This window comes from Anopheles merus, chromosome 2L, assembly GCF_017562075.2.
Source record: "Anopheles merus strain MAF chromosome 2L, AmerM5.1, whole genome shotgun sequence".
Classification (NCBI taxonomy): Eukaryota; Metazoa; Arthropoda; class Insecta; order Diptera; family Culicidae; genus Anopheles; species Anopheles merus.
Window position 1 is genome coordinate 19,397,148 of NC_054083.1, and position 27,570 is coordinate 19,424,717.

General features: G+C 43.6%; 1 protein-coding gene across 10 annotated transcripts; it reads left to right on the top strand.

Annotated features, from left to right (window-relative positions):
* On the top strand, nt 1-26,328 carry LOC121593309. Of its 10 annotated transcripts, none has more exons than XR_006004756.1 (7): nt 1-167; nt 1,265-1,499; nt 13,995-14,018; nt 15,276-15,764; nt 18,392-18,406; nt 24,173-25,880; nt 25,952-26,328. XR_006004756.1 is itself a non-coding variant. In XM_041915555.1 (6 exons), exons 2-6 carry the CDS (start codon nt 1,418-1,420, stop codon nt 25,819-25,821), a joined length of 2,259 nt encoding a protein of 752 aa, XP_041771489.1. In that variant the 5' UTR covers nt 1-167; nt 1,265-1,417; the 3' UTR covers nt 25,822-26,328. The 10 variants fall into 10 exon arrangements, 1 of the variants encoding a protein (XP_041771489.1); XR_006004760.1 differs by lacking the exon at nt 1-167 and adding an exon at nt 178-368; XR_006004762.1 differs by lacking the exon at nt 1-167 and adding an exon at nt 451-475.
* Nucleotides 26,329-27,570: the final 1,242 nt, after the last annotated feature.

Sequence of the window (27,570 nt, forward strand, 5' to 3'; positions counted from 1 at the left end):
CCGAGCTGCTCAGATAGCTCACACACGCTTCGCACATCGGACACGAGAGCAGTGTGTGTACGAAAAAATCGAAAGTGATTCAAATCACCGGTCGCGATCCAGCAGTCTTGATTCGACCTTCTTCAGTGCAGCATCGTGCCACGGCTACGGGAGCCAGTTTGGAGGAGGTTCGTGCGATCTCTCGCGTACCTGCGCACACATGCTGCGTTTATTGGCGAGATCCTGGCGACGGTTTTGATGGAGTTTTGGGGAGGGTGACGACGCCCGGCTTGCGTGCGTGTGTTTGTGTCGTTGTGCAACGTTGCGCCCGGTTTGGCAGTCAGATACACGAGCTGGCAAGATGCAAACAGCATCCTGCATCCAAGCAGGTTCGGTAGCCTTAGCGGACGCTCGACGAAAGACTGTGGGGTTACTTCACTGACAAAACCGGTGCACACCTACCACACAACAGTAATCGCCAACCCTGGGTGTTTGTGTGTGTGGTACTTAGTTGTAGTGGTGCGGATTGTTTCTGGGCGCTCGAACGTTCCAACAGATCGATCTCTGCCGGCGGAGATTGGCCGTGCTCAGCCAGCAGTTGTCATGGTAGTTGCTCGCTAGCGCCGTCGAGAAGCTGTTGTGGAGTGTGCGAGATCCGTTTGCGCGATCGTTGTGAATTTTATTTCGTTTTTTTTGCATTTGTTGTTCCGCTTTTCGGTATACCGTCACGTGGCGACAAGGCACAAGGACACTCAAGTGGCTTCGAATTTAGGTTAGGGTTTGGTAGTAATCGTCTTTCCATGAACTTGACAGGTGTCAAATGGTGGAGAGAGCTTCTTAGTATCCATGTCTTTGTTTAAGTTAGATGTTTTTAATTTCCGTGGAAAGTTTTTCATTATTTTGTTTTCTGATTTAATTAAAATAACATGAAATTAGCAATCAAAATGTAATTTATAAGCGTGCAAGTCATGTTCGAAATTGTCCTTGGTGTCCTATGTTGAAAGTTGTTCCAAGTTGGTTTTTCCCTCAGTTTTCGAAGCTGAGAAATAGATAGTTGTGCAAATCGGGTGACATCGAATGAAAAAAACTATGATTGAAATAAGGTTTTTTAGTGGCATTGTACTCGATCTTAAATGGATTTTCCACAGTGTGACTCATAAGTGCAGTTGTGTCCTTTAAAAGTGTTTCAGTGAACAATTTATTTTTTTATTGCATTTTTTTTTGTTGACGAATGAATGCGAGCAAGTGCTAACGTAAAGTGTTTTTAATTTTGTTTCCCGTGTAGGCCTAGAAATAAAGAGTAGGAATGAAAAGCTTCTGAGCAACAAGTGTAAGCTCTCGTTGCTGCTGAGTTTAGAATAATTCGAAAAAGCTTGTGCGTGAATCGAAGGACCAAAGCTGACCAGCTGTCAATATAAACTCCCAGAATCCTATAACCATGGTACGCTTAGTGGTTCTGTTGCTGTGCGTGTCGATGGCGACAACGCAGAAGCCGGGCAATTTTAACTTCAAAGAGAAAGGTGAGTGCTCGTACCTTTTCCCATCCACCATTCCCTGTTGCGAACCAAACTCACACTCAATACAACGGGGTGCTTGCACGGAACACACAGCCACACGCTTGTCTCCCTTGTCCTGGCCTGCCTTAGTACCGTCGGGTTTTGCGTACCGTTGCGCAGTTTAGTGCGTCCCCGGTGGACTAGCACAGCTCCAACTCTATCCCCAGTTTCCACCCTTCCCTCTCCCCCCTGGGAAACACGTTGCATAATGTTTGTCCTCCTTCGGGTAGATCCAGCTGGTTTTGGCCTTCTTTTCGATCCGCAGTGGTGGTTGCCCCAGTGGTAACTACGCGCCCCTAATGGGATTGAATATGTTTTAACAAGGCGAAAATAATGATCCGATTTTGTAGTTAGATCGTAGCAAATGTATGTCATTTTAACAGAGGATTGTAGGATGTAGTAACGGTAGCGGAGTGAATGAAGTAGTGTTGGTGACCTGTTCGTAACATTCCCCCCCTTAGTAGATCCTTTAGTCCATTGTGCATTTTAATCGCTGTCCTATTAACCGTGAAACAACAGTAATGCCCCAAGTCCTGCTGGAACTTGTTTATTCTCTGCCCAAAAGTCTTGACCCGACATCACGCACGAAACGGAAAGCACAGCACGATGAAACCATACAACAGCTCCCCCGTCGGAGCCTTCGATGACCCCAATCATATGGCAGCCGGTGGTGGCGGCGGCAGCACTGGTTCGGTGCGATTTCTCGCGCACCCGTTATGCACCCTGGCGAAGGCTTTTGAACCTTTTGCGTGTGGGGCCGGATTGGTCTTTTGCTTTTCTCTGCTGTTCCTTGTTGCTCCACTGTTCGCGTCCTCTGTGTTTATGTAATCGTACCAGTCAGGGAGAGTGGGGGTCTAAATCGTAGGACGACGACGATGCTGAGGATGACGATCAACGCGTGACTAATTGGGACGAAAGGAAATGGCACTCGAAAGCAACACTGCACTGCCCGTCACAGGAATCGCTCGGAGTGAAAGCCACTCCCATCCGAGTGACCTTCCCTTTTCTTTCGATTTTTTTGTTTATAATTTCATCACATCTCTCATCTCCTCGTCGCCTTCTTTTTTTCGGGGTCGATTCGTTCCGGTCAAAGTTGAAGCATGTTGTCCCGGGCCAAAGAAACGCCAAACAAAAAAACTGGCCAAAAAGTTTATTTTACACTCCACCTCCATTGCGTCGTAGGTCGCGGTTTAGGTCACCGGTTTTCTTCTGCGGATGTTTTACCGTATGCAAATTTTATTGGCCAATCGCAGCGCAAACTCCGCGTCCCAACCGGGCGCTAGCCATTATGTTGGCACGCTTCAAAGCCACACTATTATCGCAGGCTTGCGACATTTTAATTGCTGTAAATCGATGATTAAGTTAATTTTAATCGTGTTTGCGGTAGCTTACGTTACCCGTTGCGGATATCGGGTGAATTCTTTTCAAACCACTACTGGTTTAGATACTAAATAACCCTGAGCGCCCCTGGGGGGAGATAACCCCATGTCGTGACGTCTCAATTATAGAGAGGTAAGGTGCGTCGTAGTGAAATGGTAAAAGTTGAACAGTTTGTAATATGTTAGTATTTTTATGTAACGTATGGTGGTAAATGAGTAAATCTTGGAATGGAAATACATTTGTATGGGTGGATTTTCTTAATAATAGTGTTGAAGTAATCGGCTGTCGAGTCGAATGATGTACCAACATGCTCGGCATTGGTTCAAACCCCACACCGATGCACCAATTAGCCACAAATTGCCAAGCTTAGACAGTCCTTGACTGATGACTTGACTGGGTTATTGCCCCATAAAAAAAGAAGGAAATCTCTCTAAATTTCTAAGCTAAATGTAATTTGAATCCTACGTTTTTGTATTTTTTATTTTGTTTACAGTTTTGTAAAACGAAATAGAAAACAAAAATACAACAAATTTCGATTTAAATGTCAGTGGCTGAAAATAAGCTCCGTTATTCATTAGGAGTAGCAAAAAACCAAACACGTTAGTCGAGCGAAAATTATGCTGATATGGAAATCATGATGCTGGAATTCACATTCGGCCTTCACCTACAAATTGGCAAACTGTTTAAAAAAGCAGCTAAAACAGTATTAGATGCTTTCAGCTTAATTTTTTTTTCTGAATGCATACGGGAGACGCCCTTCGCATCACCGGTCATGCGAAAAGTAATTAAAAAAAACCATCAATTTGTTCTATTATGTCACCTAACACTAGACTTCTCCGTATAGGCATGTCACGTCAATTTGTCAACAAGTAATATTTATGTTTTAGAGCAACCAGATTGCCAACACCTCTTTCGTGACCGTTTTTGGGCAAAAGAACTGTACTGCACGCACCAAGCGCACGTGTTGCGTCCGAGATTGAAGAGTTATCTAAACAAACGACGCTCTGCATATGCAATAGGCACAATTTCATCATACATCACTACCATCGCTCTTATGTTCGCATTCTATGGACCGTTTAAGAAAAGTAGTGCAACTAGACGTGCCGCGTGCCGTTGTTTAAGTTGTACCCTCCCTTGTCTCCCAGTGGAGGGTGTTGGATGTTTCCCGCCGACCCGAGCTGCATATCACTATTATCGAAGGCGGTGGCGCAATACCGTTGGAAAATGTGAAACCGGTTGCTTCGTTAGGGTGTTTGGTAGGGTTTTCGTGATGATGCTAAAAGAGAAATTTGAAATGCGTTGTCTTAGTACGAAAATGGAATTATTTTGTTTTGTTTGGGCACGTTTTAAATTAATTTGATTTTATACTTATACTTAAACTTAACATTAAAAACGTTTTTATGTCGAAATCAATTCACCCACGTGATCAGCAGCGCCACACGATAACCCGTTGGCCAAGCGCTTGTGAAGGACTTGCGCGGAACCCTAAAATCGAAAGCAAGCGACGAACCCGTCTTGACGTAATCGATTTTACAGGGTTTCCCACGATTTATTGGTCAGTTCCCATGATTTTTTGGTGCGTTCCCACGATTTTTTGGTCGTATCCCATAGATTTTTGGTTCGTTCCCATAATTTATTGGTATTTTCCGATTGGATATCAATACAATTGGACCAAAAAATTCTGGGAAACGACCAAAAAATCGTGGGAACGCATCAACAAAATATGGGAACCCACCAAAAATTGATGGGAACCGACCAATAAATCGTGGGAAACCCTGTATATAAAGACATACAAAATACGCACATACCGAACACACGCGTGTAGGTGACCCAAATACCTATTGGTCTCAAATGTGGAGTACCCCTGTCTAAAGAAGGTGCACCTGGGACCGGGTCTGAACGTGGCCCATCATAGGTGCAAGCGCGATCAGGTGAGAGTGTGATGAACCGGTTTTCTGTTTTGGACTGACGACGCTGATGCTGGGACTGGTGACGACGACGTTGACGGTGAGCACGAAGATCGTCATGCTGACTATCACGCTGGGTTACTTTAAGGCTGCTCTCTTTTGGCATTTCTGCCCTGTGGAAAGATTACACCTTCGTGGTGAAATTTATACGCGCACGAAGGAAATGAAAGGGAAATGAAATCTTGGACCAACGGCTTCGTCCATAAGCGGATAACCTTGAACAGAATGAGAGGATTTTTTAACTGCAAGAATGTGGTTTTGGTTAAGAGTTATAAAATTTTTACTTGGTAAATTGTGCTCATTTTTTTAGTGAATCTTTACGCATGCAAAAATGATATTTCATAAACGATTGCATTATCATGTAAACAATGCTATTTGTGTAAAAATGGCTTTTTAGAATTCCTTCTCACTTAGTTCTATGAACTCTTAGCAAAGCTAACTGTAAAATACCGAATGTGTCAAAAACTATGTAGCATTGTTGAGGTTATCACAACTTTGTGATCGGTGATCTTATCTTAAAATAACTATGAATTGTTTGTTCTTCTGGACAGCTAAACGTTCTCGGCTTCGCATAGAAGGAAGCAAATTCTTATGCCACCGTGTTTTTATAGGATGTTTGGGTTCCTCCTACCCCCTTTCAATTCTATTATTAGCTCATGCAGGACGGAGGGGTGACGACCACCATGGACTAAACCATTCGAACAGATCCGTATGATTGTAATTAGCATAAACACTATTGTTCTGCAGACCGAGCCGAGAGTTCGATGGGGCGTTCCGCGACGTTAGGCGTTCTTCTACCCTGCCTAGCTCTTGTTTCTCATCCCACCCCCATACGCTCCCCACTCGCGAAGAATGTGTTAGTTGATCCGCGAAGAGTCGGCGTTTCGTCACTGCGGCAACATATCGCTGAAAAATCGCACGCGCCCGGGACGACCAGCTTGAAAAGAAGCCGTCCTCCAGCGGGTGGCTCATGGTACTTTCGAGACCTTTTCACGGAAACCTGATCATCCGCGCACCAGTAGTCGCGCTAGAAACAGAGGATAAAAGCCACACACAACAGTCACACCATCGTTTTTTCTTTAAGGCAAACATCCGATCCGGCGGTGGTAGTCTCGGTCGGACCGGGAGGGAATTTGAATTTCAATTAATTCATTCGGGGGTGATTAATTGCACTCGTGGTCGGTTCCGAGCAAAGGCTGGGGAGGAGACGCCATGCCAATCGTCATCTTAAGCCTTTTCGGGTGGAGATCGAGCGGTCTGATTGGGCTCCGGTAGCGTCTGGACAGAATGGTGCAGAAGCAGATTCTACGGAGGCCATCCACAGCTATGAGGCTACGAGCGCACGGTTTGTAGCGTTTTAGCATTTTTTTCCTTCACGCACCGTCACTATTTTTGTTTTACACGGCGGGAGAATTCCATGCCGATCGTCGACCATCGTGGCTTGTGGACGATCCGTGGCGTAACGCCGCACACAGCATGAATCCGAGGCGAAACATGATCGTGCTGACCGTGCGCTGCGAAGAGAACCTTCGGCGCTAGCCAAAAAGGTTGAGCAACAACCGTCCCGGTGCGCGAGTGATGGCGATCCGCATTTTATGCATCGCGAAGATCTACCGTTTGTCGTTGGAATGAAATGCAGCGTTTTCTTGTTTGCGAACGTACGGCACGATGCTTCGCGAGCCTTGTTGTAGGGTGTATTTGGTGCATGTTCAACAACTTTGGGGAATGTGATTCCGATGGGATGTCTAGACAGTTCATCAATCACATTTACGTTCACATTCATAGGGAAATGTTTATCTATAGACTTTGAAAATGAATTTAGAATGTCAGTAAAAAAATGATTGTTTTGTTTCAACTATAAATTTATTTTCTCGTATTGTTGATTCATTGGTAATTCTTGCAATAATGGTTTTATTGAATCGGATCTCCAATACGTGTTCATTTCATGCGTAAGATCATTTTTCTATTCATTTGTGTTTTTATTACAATTGAAGACTAGGTTAGATAGGTTATTTACATTATTTACAGTATATTTACACTAGACATGTGTGGTTTTGATTTCAATTACTAATTATTTCAATTATTCAAAATGTTGTTCACTTTATATCTCTTTCTGCTACAAGAAAAATAGCAAAAGAAGAGCTCTTGACGCATACACCATAATGTTGATTTTGTGTATTTAACATCCAAATATAGTTTTTATTCATGTAATCATTCAAACTAAGTGATATTGATATTGTTTCGTGTTGCCTCTAGCTTTATTTCACTGTCAAGAATGTTGATGTGATTGCGATTGATGCAAAACAAGCCAATTGGCACCTCTGCTCATGTTACAATTTAGAAACACTAATGCATCTAGAATCAAACGGGATATATATAATCCACTAAGTACATCATTTCCCCAAACCTTACGATCCACTTGGGTGAGAACCACTCGGCAGCCGTTTGTCTAATTCTTCAATCACTTCGTACTGCTTTTAACTGCACTCAATTATGCTGCTTGCAAAAGCGCGCTCCACTGATCATCGTGTGTAGCGTTGGCGGTTTGCAAAACCATCATTTTACCGCACGTCGCTTACCAGCTGGACTACAATGCTCTCAGGCCGGGACGGTTCAAGGTTCCCAATAATTATCGCTACGTTTCGCGTTCACTTCAGCTCACCTTCCCCAGTGGAAGGAAGAAAAGCTCGACGGCAAAACATCAATTACCTCGACGGCGCAGTAGCACAGCCAGCTTCTGTAGGCGCGTTGAAACGCGCTCTTCTCTTTCTCGCTCACCGAAAACTTTGACAATTGCCACTTACACAATTTGACAACACGTTTGCCCACCGTCGACAGCCGGCCGAGCTGAAGATGAAACCATTTATGCGCCTGCAGTACGGTGCTTTTGCGGGATTTGTTGCCAGATTTGTACCGCAAGCGAGCCCCTTGGTTCCCCACTGCTCTCGGGCTGTGCTTTACCGTGCTCATTGTTGAAGCATGAAATAGGTACACGGCGCTAAGCAGACACTTGTTGCTTAAAGAAACACACGCTCGCTTCTTAGCACGGGTCAGAGATTGGCAACTAATTTGTGAGAAGACAACGATACGCTGCACCAGCTCGTTTGGCTCGAACGATCGGTTGGGAAAGAGGGAGCGGCATCGGGTGTAGGGCAACAAATTGATTGCGGGCTCAACGCGCGAGCACATGGTTGGGTAAATAAAGTTTTTCACACGTGAATCAATTCTGCGTAGATCCGCCACACTTTAAGCGCATTAATTCCGCCGCTAGTCCCGTACGCCCACATCGTAGATCGCGTGCACAGCGAGGGTTGGCGTTGGCGCGAGCATGGGACGAGATTTTGGTCACTGCAAAGGGAATTTGGAAATTAAACGAACGATTCGATGCGCATCGTAGAGCATAACGGAATGTGGCACTGGTGATGGTAAATGATTTTACACGTAATGATAAAAGATGAATTATAGATTACAACTAATGGAATGAAGAAGAAGATAAATTAACATTCCGACATTAATGCTCAACCTTTGATACCATGGGAATGTTGAACATGTGGAACAAGTGACATTTAAGCGCAACAGAACATGTATGTTATTTACATGTAATTCAAAGGTCGTTGTGTGTTATATTAATCTTTATTAAAATATGACAATTGTTAGTACTGATCAAATGTTATGCTAATGAATAGTAAGAATTTATGCATTAGGCGCGTGGGTTTGACAGGGTAAGATTTCTGATAAATTTATCAAAACTGATTTGGGCAAATCAGCTTGTAAAGAGCAAAAAGACCAGCCTGGTTTGCGCATCTACAAACCCTCAATTGGAAGAGCTATGACATGAATTTATAACAATGATATTCATTTTCATTAATTTTTTAATTAGCGCAGTTTAGCGCATTCGCAATGTTTTTTTTTTGACTAATTTTTGTTATTCTATCGTTGATTCAGGGTTAAAATAACTTAAAAAAGCTAAAAAAAGTTACAAAACTAACATTTTGATCAATTTATCCTGTTTGTATCCTTACCGTAGCCTTTCGTTCAAACTCGATTGTTGAAACTTAAGCCCTGAGTTAGTGACAGTTAATAAATGATTGGATATTTATGAATACTGAAAGTCAAGACTCGCATAATCTTCATATTTAGAGATTCAGCCGTAGTCGATCTAGGTCTTTACTATCCACTCTAATGGACTAATGGACTATATAAGACTGATTAGTTCACCTATAGTAGGATAGTCAGTCCCGTATACAGAATGGTCGATTCAAATACAACCTGAGCTCATACCGAGCATCAACAACAATCAGCAACACTAATTGTGCAAACACATAAAACTGTTAGAAAACATTGTATTTTCAAGAATGCGAATTATACAGTTCTTGCGACTTGAAGCAAAATTAAGAAAGTGTGATTTAAATTCGGAGTCTTCTTATGTAAATAATTGTTTAAATAAAGTTTCCTTAAAGCGATTACTTTTTGCTACCTGTAGTTGCCATTAAGAAATGTTTCTTACCGCCCCTCTTCCTTGACGTACCTCGTTATTTTACGATAAACATTAATAAATTTCAATTAAAATTCGTGCTTTGACCATCGTTTTGTATCAAAAAGGGAATATTTACATACGCATAAAGAGACAAAAATAACTTATAGAAACCTTCAAGAATTTCCTCCACAAATTGAGTTTTCAACATGCACAAAATTAAACTTAATGTGCAGCAATTTTTATTTAACAAAAAAAAAAAAAAAAAAAACAACAAGCTACTGAATATTAAAAACGATATCTGTTATGTCCAAAATCAAGCTAATCAACTAAATGGCTAATACTTGTTTATCTAAAATTTACTGGAAAGCAAAGTTTTGTCTGGAATATTTATGTTTGAAGTCGATAAGACAGAGTTAACAATCGATAATGGAATCACAAATGGTGATCGCCGTAGGTAGACGGATTCCAATCGTCCAGGGAAAGTACGTATCGATTTAAAAAATAGCCCGATCGCACGCTAACTAGATCCTGAGCGGCAATTACACGCTGGCAATATTGCCACAATCTACATCATCTCTTCCTTAACGACAGTGACCGACAAAGGCAGTCTCCCCAAAATGGACCATTACTGTGACTATAACGCAGTGTGTGCTGTGCGCTTCAAGAGAAAACCTTCCTTAATGCACATTACAACATTGAAACAATAGTGAAAGGAAGGAGAGAGCAAAAAACAGTATACACGGCACAAAGCCATATGTACTACATAGCTTTGCAGCCCACCGAGTACAAAGTCCTGTTTCGCATCGCCTGGAACCGGGTTGCGTTCGTTAAGTAACCGATCGTTTAATTCCGCTAAAAGTTGTGCAATGTATGTATGCGGTTTTGTAGCCGCGGCAGTGCCAAAGGTTCCTCGCGTTTTGCTAGCGGGTGGTATAGTTTTAGATTTTCTAGATCACCGAAGAAAAAGGGAGAGCTGAAAAGAAAGCGCACTAACCAGGTGTCTTGGTTTATTTTTTTTGCGTGGCACCAACAAACCAAAAGAGTTACTCCACGAGGGTAGATGTAAGGATTGGGTAGCCATGCTTTTAAGCCTGCAAACTGAGGCCAGCTTTTCCTTCCCGCCAGCCCGCGCCTGACAAAGGCGACTTTCCGTTGCCGTGTGAAATGTGACTCGCGAAATACGTCCAATCGGAAAAGTGAAGGTACTGCTCACGAGCGTGGAGGTACCAAATCTGTACACACCGATGCAATTGCAGCTTTATTTTTCACTTCGTGCCGGAAGGGAGCGAAGGTGCTGCGGGAACATCGACCTCCGGCAGGTTCGGCTATAGCCTGACATCGAGACACCTTGCGACGGTTAATATTGGTGAAAGTAAAAAAACGAAAAATTGGAAGCGCAACATTCATGCGAATAGAAGGTGTGCAAACCAGAAACAAGAGCTCCAAAATGAAAGAATTACACTTAAACTTTTATTTGTTAATTTTCTAGACAACGCAGTACAAATAATTATAGAAATATATATATTTTACTGCACATATCAATGACAATGACATTTATACTGCCTACAATATTGAAGTAATAACTCATTTACAAATCCTGCATCCAATCAAAGGAATACTTGCAATTCCACCCATTGCATTGGTTTCATCCACGCGAAAGGATCATCATTATCGTCGAGTCCTTCCGAGCTGGCGGCTTGGTAAGAAGAATGTTGCTCCGACCGGTGCCCATTTTTATCCGGAAGACCGGTCGACCTTCTACGGTGGAACCGTTGCCCGATCAACCTGTGCCCACCGCAGCCCATTCGAATTGCTTGTTCGGGCGGTTCGGGCGGTCCCGAAAAAATGAAGCATACAAATTGCGAACAGCAAGATGATTTACCTGTTTTCCTGTTTTGCGCCGTTGGAGGTTGATGACGCGAACGGGTAAGCTGCCAGCGGACGAAACAAAGAAGTATCCTGTGCCGGCTTTAGACTAGAAGCTAGGCGCGCTGGAGTGGTGATACAAGTGACTCGCCAGCTCACTAGATATTCAATTCAATCCGGCAGATCGGTCCGTTACGACAGCTCAATGACCATTTGGGAGTGCGGTGGCACCGGTGGCAAAGCAGATCGATGTACAAGGTCAACCTGATCACCGCTCAAAAGCAAGCCATGTTATAGGTTTATTTTCTCATGTTTTTAAACTGATCAACCCGTACGAAGTTTTGCTTCGCCGTAAGCGAGCCAAACAGAGTTGGAATGCTTTTTTTCGCACAGCTACTCCGCAACCACATAAGCAAACCTTAATACCGGACAGCATGTGGGCAGCAGCAGCAGCAGTTCGTGTCCGGCTATGAGGAAAAACTCGTTTCCCTTATTCAAACGGCCTGGCTTCGTTTCGAGCACGTTTGAGCGAATGTGCAACTCAAACTCGAGCTTCATCGCCCACTCGCCTCACTAGCGTTGCTGCCGGTACCTCGTTCTTCGTCCTCTGCTTAAGGCTACAGCAACCAATGTACGTATCGGTTGCCGGTAGAAATTTGAGTTTAATCTATCTGAACAACGGACATGCGGAAGGATTTTCTTGCCAACCCGATTCATTACCGGTGCAGTTTGCTGGGGGAGAAAGTGCCTCGGTTGCGGGCACGGCACTGCATCAAACGGTTTTCGTCCAGCGTGCAACAATGGACGGGTGAAAATCAATCCACCAGAGCTGGTTCCGGAAATAGTGCACCGTCGGGTTGTGGCTCCCGGAAGGGCAATAAAATGCAGATCGTAAAGAAAGCGATATTATTTATCTCGACTCGAGGCCGGGGTAGGCGAACAGACCTGGACATCCGGGCAGTTGCGGGCGGGATTTGTAAACGATTATTAGGAGCCATATGAAGGCGGAAGTCGACACAGTTTCGTTGGGTGGAATAATGCACTTTAGAGGGAATGTTTAGCCTTAAGCTGGACCTTGCTGGTATTTTGGAATGAACAATTAATTAAAGTCACGTGAAATTGACCTTAAATAGAGAGATCTAAAGTAGTTATAATGTAATGCAAAGCCGTTGATCAACCACGCCTTCTAAACATTTCATCATGCTTTTTAAAATTTCTAATACGTTGAATCAATATGACGATCTTTGCTGATTTATAATGTAATAACGTCTTAGTTATTGTTATCTTCATTTTAATACTTTACCAATTAACATGTATTATTTTACCACGACTCATTCGTTACTTTACATCGTAATTGTGTAACATTTTACCTTATGATTTGGAAATATTTACCGAAAAACTGAGTGCTGTTTCGACTTCGGCTCCTTGTAGATATTTCACATCATTTATAATTACACATGCTGATAAAATATTATGAAATGATTAGCAGAAATGATATGATAAGTATATTAAACATTCAATAGCAGATATCCTGCTTAGCAACACTTCTTCTATGTAATTTATTAAATGACATCAACATAATCTGAGAGCTTTGCTTGGCAAAAAATGATTTATTTTGTTTATTCATGTTTTACTTTCTCGAACTGTAATATTACAGTTCATTAATTATAATTTATTATCTGTTTTCATCAGCATTACTTAATAACAAAATCTATAATCACCAGTTACTCCATGTTCTGCTAAAACAGATTGTAAAGTAACATACAATCTGTTTTAGAAGAACAACTGGTGATTTTCGATTTTATTTATGAGTCTTAATATTAGTACCACCATAGAAGAATAATTTAAAATTAGGTACTTCGAATTTCAAAATCATTGATGTGTTGTTACTATTATTGGAAGTATTGTAAGGTTTTAATAAAAACTATATCTTCCAGGGATAGTTTACGACTGTAACTTTTTTCTTTTTTTCCGTAGTCTCAAACAATGAGTAGCTTTCGTTTGAATCGATAATTCTTGTCTACAATTGCTAAACGTACTCTCCATAAAAAAATGTACATCCGTCAATTTACATTTTCTAGAAACATCTTCGCCATCAAATAATGTGCGTAAATATAATGCAACAAACGACAGTGCCAGCGCGTACACATTCTTGCAGTATTGTACAACCTCAAGGTCAATGCCAAACTATCTTGCAATCTCCCATAAGCTTCATGAACCCACCCGCTCCGCTTTCATGCTTTCCCTCCAACCGGTAGCCAAATAGTGAATAATTTTCTTCTCATTATCGCAAGCCGAAGCCTTCCAACAGCTCGCGGTGAGGATAATTTACTTCCAAACGCGAACCACCTGACCATGTCCCACAAAAATTGAAATACAAATAACATAACCAATAGCAGCAACAAAAAAAAAGGCAAAAAACTACCAACCAACCACAGCGACATCATCGGCAGGGGATTGGATGGAGGGCAGAAATTATTGGCAACTTGACCCGCAAACCAAGCTCCACCGAACGCGCGGACCGGTGGCGCTGTGTAAGGCTTTTACCACTAATGCTGCTGGCGAAAGAATTTCGTTTCGTCATTCCCCTCTTTTTTCCTCGCTGCTCCATCAATCGCTCGCTTGCTGCTAACCAACGCCTATCGCTTTTGACGACCGCCGCGCCCTGCTTTGCGTCGGTGTTTTTTTTTTTTTCTTTTTTGCTTCTGTTCATGCAGATCTGAACTGGATGGTAATGAAAATCTCGTTGTCTTGTTTCGTTGTTTGCAGGTTTCAAAAGCAGCCAAAGTTACGGTGAGTTATAATTATTTTGGGACCCGATGCGCAGTGCGTCACCATTGACCGGTATCGTCTTGTGAAACATATTATTAGGGGCTAAATTATGAAATAAAGCTAAGGATCGGGCAAGGTCAGTTTTTGCTACGACTAAGCGATCCGTCGCTGTTGTACTATGGTCCAATAGGGAAAGTTTTTATGTGTTTGAACAGGAAGAAACAAACAAACGATAATTTAAATGAAAATTATGTTTGTTCAGGACGGCAGCGATCATTCATTCAAACGCTAAAACAAAAGTCTTGCTGTGTATACGATTAGGCGACGAACCTTTCCCCGACGACGACCTTAAACTCTTAAGCAATGTTTCGAAAAGCGAACACACTTGTAGAAACACATTGTATTCATCGATCGTCATCTTTCGTGGGCTTGGCAAAACCCTTCCCTAGGATGCTACCCGATAACCGTCTGATGGGATACACATGCTCACCATTAACCTCGTTGTTGTGCTTCGATATCTTTCTAACGTTTCCGCGCGATGCTTTGCGCACGCAAAACAAACATAATCAATTTATTCATCGCTCATTTACGATACCATCGCTCTCCATTTGGGTCCGAATGCCATCCTTCGTTTGCATGTTACGCAGACGGAGATCGTCCTTAATGCGTTAGCAATCGTCACTATCCTCTTAATACGCATCCAAGTGGGAGCGCTTTAACCCGTAAACGCATCGGGCTGATCGAGGGCCACTCCTAACCATTCAATAAGCGTTAGATAAACCACCCTTTTTTCTGAAAACTACCCTCACGTCACACAACGATGCCTGCCTACAGCACCGTTTTCGGATGTCGATCAGGTTGAAGATGTATACTTTGGGAGCGCTTGTTTGGTTCCCCGAGTGCCGCCATTACACAACTGGAATGGTCCACAACTAGCTCTCTCTCTCTCTCCCGCCAGTATACACACACAAACCTTCGCTCTAGCATTTCCGTATGTTTTCTCTTCCTATCTCTCTATTTATTTTTCCTTTTTTGTTTCTTTTTCTAAATTGTTTGCGCCGATTGTCTTCCTCCATTCGCTACTTCTGCTTGCAACTTCAAAATTTTGACATTCAAAATTCCTTCACCAACCGTTACGTGAACTGCCGGAAAACCTGAAATGCAATCGCACCTACCACATCTACTACATGGCTTGTCACCCACACACATACACATCTCAACTCGTCCACACCATACTACCAATTCCGCCAACCCAAATCCTATCCGACCGCCCAACAGACATAGATCCGCAAGTGCTGGAAATACAGCGACAGAACCTGATCACGCAGAAGATCCTCCAGCGCTACCTGGAGCGACGGCTGCATCCGGGCCGTAAGCCACAGATCCGCGTGCCATCGGTGGAGGAGATACTTCCGAAGCCGTTCTCCCCGCTAGCGTCCGTACGGGACGTCCGGCAGCAGAACCAAACCGAGTCGGACGATAATGGTGGCGCGCGGTACGATCTGTTCAACGGGCAGAACGGCCGGCAGTACAACCGGAGCGAAGAGGACGGTGGTGGCGGCGGCAGCAGCAGCAGTCAGGACGAGCAGCAGTACAACGACGAGGGAGGGGACGACTACCGGGAGGAGCGGGACCTGGACCAGTACGACGATCTCGGTGACGAATCGACGTACGACAACGATCGCTTCGACATCGAGTCGCTGCAGTCGGGCGAATCGGAGCACGTGGACTCGTTCTATCGCGACAAGTACTACAGCAGACAGAGAGGTAATTATCTTGTGGTTACACATCAGCCCCACATTCTCCCCTCCTCCCATAACGTCCTGCGGTCCAAGGTCCTTCCATGTTTAAACAAATCCCACTTCCACCGTCCTATGTAACTCCGCAAACTCATGCTAACAACAACAAGCCGTTTCGAACGCTCGAATATCCGGGAGGCATTGCGGTACGGTGCGGTTCTGGTGGTCTGTTAGGTGCGGGGAGCGTGTGTGTATGTGTGTGTTTGTTTGTGTGCCGTGTTCTAGTCGCACCGATCTTGACCCATAATTTAGTACTTAGAAGGAGCACAAACGCACAAACAGTGCCTTTAGTTGCCGGTTGGTAATGGCGGTCGGTGGTTTCATTTGGATCATGTCTCAACAGCGCGATCGTGATACCATCGGTAGGCGGCAGTGACAGTTGCATTCTTTGTGAAGGACAGTCGGGTTGGCACACGGTGGTTGGCTAATAAAATACGTTTTATTTTTAACTTAGAACTAAACACAAAAGGGAAAAGAGCAAAAGAGAGAAAAAGAGAGAAAGAGTGTGTGTCCAAGGGAAGAGAGAGAAAAAGCTGTCGATGACAGACCTTCGATGGGTAGGCTGCGGTCGATGAAACGGTATCAGCTTGGTTCCGTAACGATCGCGATTCGATACTGATGGATTGCTTTTAAAGGTGCTCGTGATTGTTGTTGTTGTAGTTGATCAGGTAACAAACAGAAACGTTTGTCACCTGCCACCAACGTCATCACCCCTTTGACCCGCAGGCAGTGGGAAATCATGATCTTCGGATACGTAATTGCGTACAACTCCGATGAAGATGCGAAAGTTGATGTGTTCCCCCTCAAAGATGCAGTTATCTCGGGGGAGATTTTTTTCTATATTCGTATTGAGAGACGCACGAAAAATTGGATTGTAACGCCGGTGTTATGCAAAAGCTGTAAAGGCAAGATCTCAGGTCTGGGTCTCCCGTCCCAGACCGGAATAACCCAGACCATAACCGATAACAACGGTGGCCAGTTGTGTGTTGCAATGGGATGTTGTGAAAGTTCCCTCCGTATGTTACTTTTTTGTCTCATTTCTCCATTTCACACTTGCCTCCGTCCGATTCGCAAACAATACGGGAACGGGAAGAGCCACGGGTGAGCCAAGGTGTGAGCGAGATTTGAATGGGTCTGTCTCCACAATGCATGCTGCTCGAAATTGTACGACCAACGTCGGTTGGGGCTTCTGTCCATGACGGGTTATGAATTAAAACGTCAGCAGAAAAGCGACACTCTCAGGCCTAACGACATTAGTTACGACTGCTAACGGAAGATAGGGAACCAGTTTATTTTGACTGGATTTTCCAACCGATTTGCAATGTGTCATCATAGTCTTGTCTCTACGGAAAAAGTAGTTTATTTTGGAGTAACTTTTTCCATAAGTTTTTGTGCTTTCGGAAGTTGTATCATCTGTGGGGTAAAAGACAATCCGATAGGACAATAAATTCAACACAATTTATGCAAACACCAATTTGATGTTGGTCGTAAAACATCAATCTCCATTATTGATTTTATGTATCTTTCTACACCAAATGTTACCTTTGGCATCGTTCGATCATAGCGAAGAAAATGAAATTATAACCAAGCAGCAGGACAGATTATCTTCACCATAATCGGGAAGTGGATACACATACTTCCGTCAAGCCGTTTCAATTGCAACCACGGCTTTGATAAAGCAGCATGAAACTCAATTACTGGTGGCTGCCAAAGGCTTTGGACACTTTCCAACCCTCTCAATCGACATTGCTCCTGTCGTTAAGCTTTTCGATTATACTTAATTTATCGATATCGTTGAAAAAGCTTTGAATAATGCTCCTGAGCTATCATCACCTTTGCCGTTGAGCTGGTTCGTTCGTTCCGTCCTTTCCGACCGGTGGATGATCGATCGATAGTTGTGGTAATTATAGCGTTGCATTTTTTGCACTATAACATGGTAGCCCCAGCTGGTTGTGGAATGTCTGTGGCCAAAGATGAAAGAGAATTCTTTCCGAGCTGTATTATGGGAGCCAGGTTTACGGTACGGTGTGCGTTCGATGCATTTGCAGACCCCAAGGGTTTGCTTCCATGTCACCAGGCCATAATTTGATGGATGAAATGTTTGACAACTAATCAAAGCGAACATGGGCACCCCCGGGTTGGTGAAACATTTTTGTTCCTCTCTTCCACCAGCAGCTTGATGTTGGCAGGCTTGGACACAGTCGATAAGTAGTGACTGATAGGCGCTAATGAGCGGTTACGCAATTGTGTCTGCAATACTTTGTGTTTGGTACCACTGTTGGAAATAGTGGCGCAGGGTAACACGGGAGAAATACTAATGCACTTTGGAATCAACTATCGCTACGGTTTGGCTACAATGTAGTGCTTGGAGAGATGTTTTGGGCAGAGTGGGTTTCTAGAAGCTTAGATGGGATAGTAGCTTAAGCTAGGTGGACTTAATTATTTTAAACCCTTTTCAAATCAAACTCCTAATTAAGATGATAATTACAATGAATCCTTTCTAAATAATTTTGTTGTTTTTTTTTTCCTTTGCCTTGATTTTGTGTGTTTGAGGTCTCATAAAGCTTTTTTCCTATTTTTTTGTTTTCGTTACAGCATCTCAGCTCTCGGGTATGTACTAAAATGAACTCCAATGAACTTCTTGTACCCAATGTTATACATTTGTCTTTTTTGCTGTCTTTTATTGCAAATTATAATGTTTGTTTGTGTATATCCTGTTGTCTGTTGAGTGTTGTTGTTAAATTTTCACAGCTTTTAAAGATTACAAAAAATTAAATTATCGTGCAAATATGCATCTGAAATATTAACAATTATTATTTAATCTGAGTTTATTTCAACTGATCCAGTTGAAAAAAATCTTAAATACCGAATGAAGAGATTTCCTATATCCTGAAAAATTATCTTCCCGTATTGAGAAGTTTACATTTTCTGTCTCATTGATGTTGTCTCCCAAACACATCTGAAACACTTCACCGAAAGCACAACATTATCGTAAGCTTGATCATAGCTACAGTTTGAAGCACCCTTAAAATCTCAACATCGTTTACGCCTCTTCTTTTACCAACTCGCTAAGATACACCAAGTGCGGCTTAAATCTCTTCAGTTTGGCTCCCGTAAATGATGAGTTTTTCTCTCTCTTTTTAATTATAAAATCACCGATAAAACCGGGTCAAGTCGAGCTTGGAGATGCAAAAGGTTGGCACTCAAGTGTCGCCGGGTCCCCCTAGAAAGATCAACAGCCACTTCAACCAACACTGTAACCCATCATTTAGGTACATCAATCGCTGTAGTTGTCGTCAAAAGATATCAAAATTACTACTTTCCACGCTTCGGCGGATGCGTTGCTCTGTTGGATGGGTATTTAATATGGCTTTGTTTTTCGTTACTTTTTTTCTTTTTCGGGAATACCACCGTTTTGCATAACACAAGCTTGTCCCTCAGGCACAGCGCTAACCGCTAAAAGTTGTTGAGACAACGATGGGGAAGAGAAAGCGCAAGCGGAAAATCGATGGTTTACTGTAACCTTTGGTGGGCATCATTTAATTTTATGAACGTGTCCGTGCTAGCGGGATTTTTGCACTACCCAGCAGCCAACAGTGTCGAGTTGCTTGCCTCACTCTAGCATCGATCAAGCATCGATCCACCATTTGCGATCTACTTAGCCAGCACTGCTGCCACATGCATATCGTTTGCAGGCGATCATGTGTAATGTGATTTTTTTCTTCTCTCGCTTACCTTACCAAGCGCTGTTTCGAAAATGGCTATCGCGATGAGTGCTGTGCAAGGCGCATGGAGCAACACAACAAATTATGAGATCGCTTCTGTTCGCACCCACGCCACGTTCGCGTCAACGTGCAGTGCGCAACCGGCAAAGTGTGCAGCAGCCAAGCAACATGATGCCCACAAAACTCCCCCTTTTCATCGAAACCACAGTGATCGGTGAACATTGCCGTACGGGGCACAGGCCACACGCATACGGGCGGTGCGAAACATCAACTGCCGCAGCAACTCTTGCCCGTGCGACAGAACCGTAATTAACCTTTAAGCCATCGCACAAACAACAACATAAGTCGCACACACACAAACACACAGTCACACACGTACTGTTCAATTTGGCCGTTGGTCCATCTTTTTTTAACGGAATTCTGCTGAAAACATGATACTCAAGGTGCAATCAGCGAAGCAAACGAAGCCAAGGTTCCCGAAGTCTGCAATCGGCTTCTTCGTACCCAAGGTAATTGGACATTGATCCACCAGTTTCCTGGATCATTGCAGCGGCAGCACTAATAATGATCCAGTTGTTATTTATTGTTACTCGAGATCTAACTGCCAATTCGGGGGAGTGTGTGCTGATTGAACCGTGCGATTATGGGAAAGCAGCGAATTGCAGTACTGTACAAAGTGGAAAACAATGGGTCATTATGCTTTGCCACTTTAGCAAAACAGGCAGATTGGCGTTTTAGCAAATCAGCAATGTCTAGTTCGAGCCGGGTTTCCTCACTTTATCAGCAACACTTTAGGATAATAGTACATTTCTAAATCGAGAGAAAGAGAGTTTTGTCGAACTGAGCGCCAATTGAGATGCATCTATCAATCAAGATAATCAAGTGTAACAGGCTTAACATTCACTTGACCACTTGACCCAAGAGGTATGAAAATTGGGTGTACTTGGCTTGTTATATCAAAACCATCATTTAAATGGAACATTCAGTGTTTCAAGTAACTTGTTATTTTCTACGAGCACTACATTTTAAAGCACTTTATGAAACAAGCTCAGAGATAATAACAGTTGACTATCAGATTTGTTTCAAAAGTCGTTATTTTTCCCAACATACTAACTGTTACTCTCGAAGATCGGAATAAAGCGACTACAGCATTGTTTCAATATTATGGAGCAACGATTTATAAAAATATATCAACATTTTAAGTGCCAACCAAGGACGTAGATTTGCCCTTAACTTGTATAAACTATCGAATTTCCCATGCATCTTAAATAGAAGCTTCAAACACATCTCCTTGTTTCGTTAGTGAGCAATAAAACATTGTTTTAAGAAGCAATTCTAGACGGAAATACCTAGGCAACCTTACCTCTCTTTCAATTAGTATGCAATAAATCGTTCAGGTCAGCTTGACAGCTACTACCCCGAAAGGTGTTGACCGACTGTGATCCATGAAATAAAAACGGAAATCTAATTCGATGCTAAGCATCTTCAACGCATCTTCCGCGCAACGTCCGTGGAGTAGTATGTAAGTTAAACAGAAAACTCGTCCTTGACATTTGTGTCAAATTAGACCCAGGGTTTGTGGGGAAAGGGACGGCCCGATGAGCCATTCCAGACGTTGGATCCGGCTGAGTGCTGCCGATGACGATGATGATAGAGTTTTGCTGCGGTTGACGCCTAGTGCTGCGCAAGAGCTACGCGGAACGCACGGAGCGCACCGGGGCAAGAAGAGCGATAAAAGAGCACAATTATCATTCCGCACCAATTAGCCCCGAGGCACCGTGGTGCTGTTGTCCGCGGTGGGTCCACCGTGGGATGTTTGGCATCTGGCGTAGCGTTGTGTACGTAAAGGTCGTCCGGACTGGTACCGGGTGAGCCAGACCGGAGCGCAGTTTACTTATTTTATACCAACCAGTGGGAACGTCCACCCATGGACGATTGGACGTCCGCGAGTGTGTCCGGTCCATTCCTTTGGCTCGTTTTACTGCGTTCAAGCCCTTACGGCAAATAGGGGTACCAGTTTTTCCCATACCTATTAGAGAGCGCGCTATAGTGGAGTCGAGTTTTCCTGTTCCGCCTCTGAACCCGAGAGAGGTAAGTTGCAAGTAGCCGTCCTATCAGGCAGGAAGCTGGCTTATGTCATCAAGTTCAAGGACGGTACCATGCTTGATAGCAGGTATGCTGTACTAGTTTACGCAGCCTGCTACCGGTGGGTCACTTTGTGACCCTTTTCAGACACAGGCACAAGTGGTGCGATAATGTGTGTCATTATCGAGCAACAATTAACAGATTACACTTGTTTGTAAAACATGCACAAAATCATTTAAGCTTCTTGGGGGTATGTTAGTGTTTTCTCAGGAGGATTTTGATTGATGGCATTTAAATGTAGCTGCAAAAATCATAAAAAATCTGATATTTGTATTGTTTTTTTGTGTTCTGTATGTAAAAATGTTAAGTATAAATTATGTAATAAGACAATTCAACCCTGCAAACCTCAGAAACCCAATGTTTTAACAGTCTGAAGCTACTGGTGGAATCTATTTTTTTTTTTTTGGCTCAACAACCGCTGTCGGTCAAAGGCCTGCCTGTACCCACTAGTGAAGTGAGCTTGGTTTTCAGTGACTTACTGTTACCATAGCAGGATAGTCAGTCCTACGTATGGGGGCACGGTCTATTCGGGACTTGAACCCATGACGGACATGTTGTAACGTCGTACGAGTTGACGACTGTTTTACCTGACCGGCCGGTGGAATCTATTAAATGTCAATAAAAGCTGCGTATGAATTGGGTTGGAGAAAAGCCTTCACCTCGAATTAAAATTCAATCCATAAAGACAGTGTTAGACAATGGTGGGATATTCAACACTCTTTATGTAACTGTCATTGATTGATATTTTATTGAACTTAGTTATTGCTACGTTTATTGCTCTCTTAGTAATCTTGAGTTCAATGGATGCATTGATAACATAATCAGATTATCGTATTTTATTGCAACTTTTGTGTTTGTTATATTTCACTTCAAGCTTCCTGCAAACTAGATAACTTATATAATATTACATTAAGCTAATAGTATTATTTGCAATCGGCTCAATTTAGGTCGGTCAAGTCGAATTATTTCTAGATCCTTGGCCATTCGTATACACTATAGATTACGAACAATTTCTTGGACTTCGTATTTTGTTGGTACGGATTTGACTATTTACTACGTGAATATTTATGCGTATTTATACGCGTTCGTTGATGCATAAACCTATGATAAAAAGATCGGTGTAGAGGAAAATATCACTGATATGTATCGTCATTATATTTATATCAAGATATTTTACGCACGTTGATTTTACTCCAAAAGGATGACTTTTTATTATGCAATGATATATTAGATACTATCGATAATTTATTGTTGTATTTGGCTCAGAAATGTACATTCTTTTATGCAGAATATAACTTCTTCTTATTCTAACGTCTTACGGAAACATGTCAGCCTATACAGGTTTTCGAGACCTAACTCATTACCACACAGTCGGATAGTCAATTCTTGCTACGGGGGGACGGTCCATTATAGGCTTGAACTCATGACGGGCATATTATTGAGTCGTTCGAGATGACGACTGTACCACGGGACCTCCCATCCGGAATATAAAAACAAACTAAAAAGAAAGACACTGAGTAAAAAGAAAAACTGATGGGATTTTAATTTATTTATCAACTGTTCAAACAATAATGATTTCAATGCTCTTAAAAAAGATTCCTATTTCTGCTCAAAAACATCCTCTTGTTTATCAACACTTTAGTTTCCAGTAGAACCTTTCTTTAAAATATTTTGTACATGTAAATATCTATAGAATTGGAAGCATTTACCTGATGCTGAATGCTTTCCTGTATTTATACGTCCTTTATTGACTGTCATGTAATTATATCCTTTACATTTCGGCTGTCCGTTGACTAACTTTGTGTATGTATGTATGTGTTATCCCTGTTCCTTCCCAAAACCCCAAAATTTGCTGTACGCATGCAAGCAATTTTCTCTTCATATCTTGTTACTCCAATTGTATTAAATGCTGTTTAAATGTAAGTTAGATGTAAGATCAAACGGTTGTGAACACCACACTAACACACTACTCCTTCACACACCATTACGCTACCCTTGTCACATCCCGTACGTGCAAAGGTTATCTCATCTGTACAGTCGTGGACATTGGGATCTTGGGTGTGTTATGGGACACTTGTTATTAATTTTGGTTTCTTTTGATTTCCTCCAACCTACATCATCCCCTTTTTCCCATAAAATGACCGGAGGAAGACGCACAATCTTGCAGAGGTTGCACTGTTTGACCGTACCGTACTGACCCTGTAACACTGACAGCATTAGCCACCAACGCGCACGTGCCACACAGGACGGACTTGACCGCAAAACAGCAAACGCCATTACACACACGCACAAATATACAACCTGCGAAACCGTAGCATGTCCCCAATGGTGCTCATCTCTAGCCTAATTATGTGTTTTCTTTTCTTCTTTCTTTTCTTCCGCGCTAACCGTTGCACTGCTCACTGGCAAAACGAATGGTGGGGTCGTCTCGCCGACATTCTGTGCCGCTCTGTACGCTTGCTGTACTTAAATCTGATCTTTGGTTCGATCACAATCCGCCTTCTAGCCGGCAATTCTGATGGATTGCTAGATTTGAACGTTCTGGATGAAGATTTCGAGGACGATCCCGAGCTGAGCGTGCTAAGCGAGATCACAAACGAAATACGTTTGCGCCAGGAAGCGGCCAAAGAAACTCCGCAAGATGCCGGAGATTGTGGTGGCCGAGTCAGGCGTCAGGCAATCAATAGCCGCACATCGCGGCGCGGTCGAGTGACGTTCCGTGAAACGCCCTCCATTACGAACAGGGTCGACTCACGGTATTACACGTCGGACGACTACGTCGACTATCCGACGACGCCGCGCCTCAACAAGAACCTGCGCGAAAACTATTCCGAGTATCGGCTGCTGTCCAAGAGCCGTATCGCCGCCAACGAACCGGTCAAACCGAGTCGGCCACGTGCCACCACGACGCAGACAACGCTCGCGCGGAACGCGGCCCGATCGCGCAATCGCAACACGCTAAAATCGCTCGCCTACAAACCGAACGTGTACAATGCCAACAGCCGGCGGCCCACGTTTACACTTTCGGCGTACAATAAGGCACCGACCCGGCCGACTAACGGGCGTCGTGCGGGAAGCTCCCGAGGAACGTACAAGGAAGAGGAGCAGGGCCGTAACTGGAACCGTTTCGGGCAGACCACACCCTCCACGCAGGACTGGCGCCGGAAGACGGTGAGCCTTGGCAGTTCCAACATTCAGCCCAGTACGGCGGCACTGACCGTAACGTTCTTCCTGCCGACGGACACGACCGTTTCGGTCGTTGCCAACTCCAAGACGGAGATCAGTCTTATCAAAACCACCACCACCAGCATCGAGGAGATCTGCACGTCCTGCTTTTCGCTGACGCAGGGCCCGAATGGGCTGCCCGTGCACGTACTGAACAAGGAGATTACGTCCTTCAACAATGACGGTCTGTTCGAGATCACCAAGTTCATTCTCAGCTCGACACCAACGACCACGATCTCGGTGTCTCAGAACACGTTCCGCGGCCGCTCGACGGCCTATTCGGCCACCATCTCGACCACGATCTACGAGGCAACGCCTTTCGTACAAACCAAGGGCAAACCGGCCGACCCAAACTCGGTGCTGTCGAACGCACCGCTCGCCAACATTCTGCTCTCTCAGCTGCTGCTCGGCAATCTGGGTGTAGCGCCCGAGCCTAACTTTATCCCCAGGCCGACGGAATTCCTGCCCGACCCGAACCGCTACCAGGTCATCGTGACCACGGCGACGGACTACAAGACGCACGTAAAGGAGGTGGTCGAAACGATCACGCAGACGAAATCGATCGTACTGCCGGTCACGTTCCAGGGGCGCGAGATCCTTACCACGGTGTACGAAAGTGACGTCACCAGCACGGTGATAACGTCGTTCATTACCGAGACGCTTACCGTCCCGACGACCTCTACCATACGCATACAGCCGACCACAAACCCGGCGGACGATTTGTCGAACAAGCTGAGCCTGCTGCTGCCCCTGCTGGAGGAACGGGAACGGCAGAATCGTCTGCTGTCGGCGATTGAGCCTACGTTGCCGGTCGTTGTTACACCGGCCCCGACGATCGCGCCCTCAGCTACCAGCGTGTCGAAGGTGTACGTGTCCGGGCAGCATCCGGGCGAGTTCAGTGTGTCCTTTACCACCATCATTAACACGTAATGGAGGTGTCGTCGTTTGTTAGTGTTGGACACTACCAATACTCAACTTGATTTTAGGGGGTAACTATACAGAATATCAGAGACCTTACAGATGATCAGGAGCATTGCAGCTGATCATTGTTTTTTTTCAGATTCAAATTAGATTAGTAACAGTAACAAATGACAACCCTGCAACGCGCGGACTCTCACCGAATGTTATGCGAGGGCCGAGAAACTATTGAGCTTTGTTGGAAGACACTCTATGGAAAAGATCACGACACAGAGGGACCAAAAGAGAGATAAAGCGGTGGGAATGATATTGTACTTTGCAGAGAAGCTTTAAAGATGACAGATTTACTTGCCGTAAATAGAACAATTTGTTTCTTTTTTTTACCCAATCGCCATTGTGTTTTGGAAAGCGATCATGAGCTTGCATCAGATTTGTGTGCATGCATAAAAACATACTGTTTTTTGAATAGAACTGTTTTCATCATAAATAAATCGTACTGAAGCTGTGAAGATAGAAACAACCAGGTAGAATGTTTTTCTTTTCGTTTTGTTTTCTTCTTTAGTAGCTATTTTTTAGGAGCAACAGAATCTTCAAGAAACTTATAGGTGCGGAACTTACTGAGGTAAGACAAATCCAATCATGGGTGAGTAAAATCTTTTTTATATTAGCCATTGTTATTTCGTCCAAAGCAAAAAAGGTAAAATCCCTTTCAATGATATGACTTCTTAACCAGAATTACTAACATTGAGGTGTTTTGGAAGTGATCTAATCTATTCTGCCACTAAACTGCTTCATTGACGTAGCATTCGTTTCCCTCCGGTCATTTCTTTACGGTATCGGGTTCGTAATTAACCTTTTCCCTGTCACTATCTGCACCATTTCCTTGCTGTTTCGTGATGCTCTTTAATCCATTGCAATTTATTAACGAAGCATCCTTTTTAACTTTTGTTTTAAATTCTAGATTAAAGCTCTGGCCACCATAAAGTCACATAAATGTCATATGCTAATAAGCAACTCTGTTAACACACACTGAAATCGCTTTCCGCATGCCATTCCGCACAGGCTTGGCTGCTTTTCCATTTTACACTATCGAAAGATCGTTTAGAACTTTGACATTATATGGAAAGATCTGTTTTATAGCTTTGCTCTGAATATTCTACGCTTCTCCACACTTCTTCACGCCCGGCTGAACTTTTGCGCGTTCCCAGCGGTGCTCACTGCTAAATCCTCCATTATACATTGTACTGATCTGCCCAACCGCACCGAATCGAACCGATATATGCTAATGTGTGTGCTGCTGTGCGTGTCTTTGAGGATTCTTTTTCGCAAGCCGGAAACATGATTCGCCGAACGGAGCCAATTCTAAATGTCACCGGAACACAATGACCTCACCTGAGTTTGCTCGAGTGGCTGCTAGCGATGGCGTGATGGCGCGAATATGCGGTCGTTCTGTTGCTTCGAACAGAAGATACTGCCCTGATTGGTTGATCTAGAATTACCAAGAATCGGAACGAGTTCTCAAGCTCTCAATTACGGGCGGTGAAGGTCGGGCACTATTTTTAAAACTTATGTCCGTCTATCGAACCGATCCCAGATTTTTCCCGCAGACCGAGACGAGAACAAAATGGAACAACGTCATTGATATCGTTTGTAGATTGCGAGCGGATGCAGGACGCAACAGCTAGAACAATGGCTTGGGTGCACAAATAATTCAACATTCATGTCGTGACAGTGTGGGGGAGCTTGCTGCAACTTGGGAAA

What these genes read in the sequence shown, in the direction of transcription:
- LOC121593309 (XM_041915555.1), top strand. Translation starts at nt 1,418, where the DNA reads ATGGTACGCTTAGTGGTTCTGTTGCTGTGCGTGTCGATGGCGACAACG. An exon ending in TTTTAACTTCAAAGAGAAAG is followed by an intron (nt 1,500 to 13,994) that starts GTGAGTGCTCGT and finishes CGTTGTTTGCAG; the next exon opens with GTTTCAAAAGCAGCCAAAGT. An exon ending in CAAAAGCAGCCAAAGTTACG is followed by an intron (nt 14,019 to 15,275) that starts GTGAGTTATAAT and finishes ACCGCCCAACAG; the next exon opens with ACATAGATCCGCAAGTGCTG.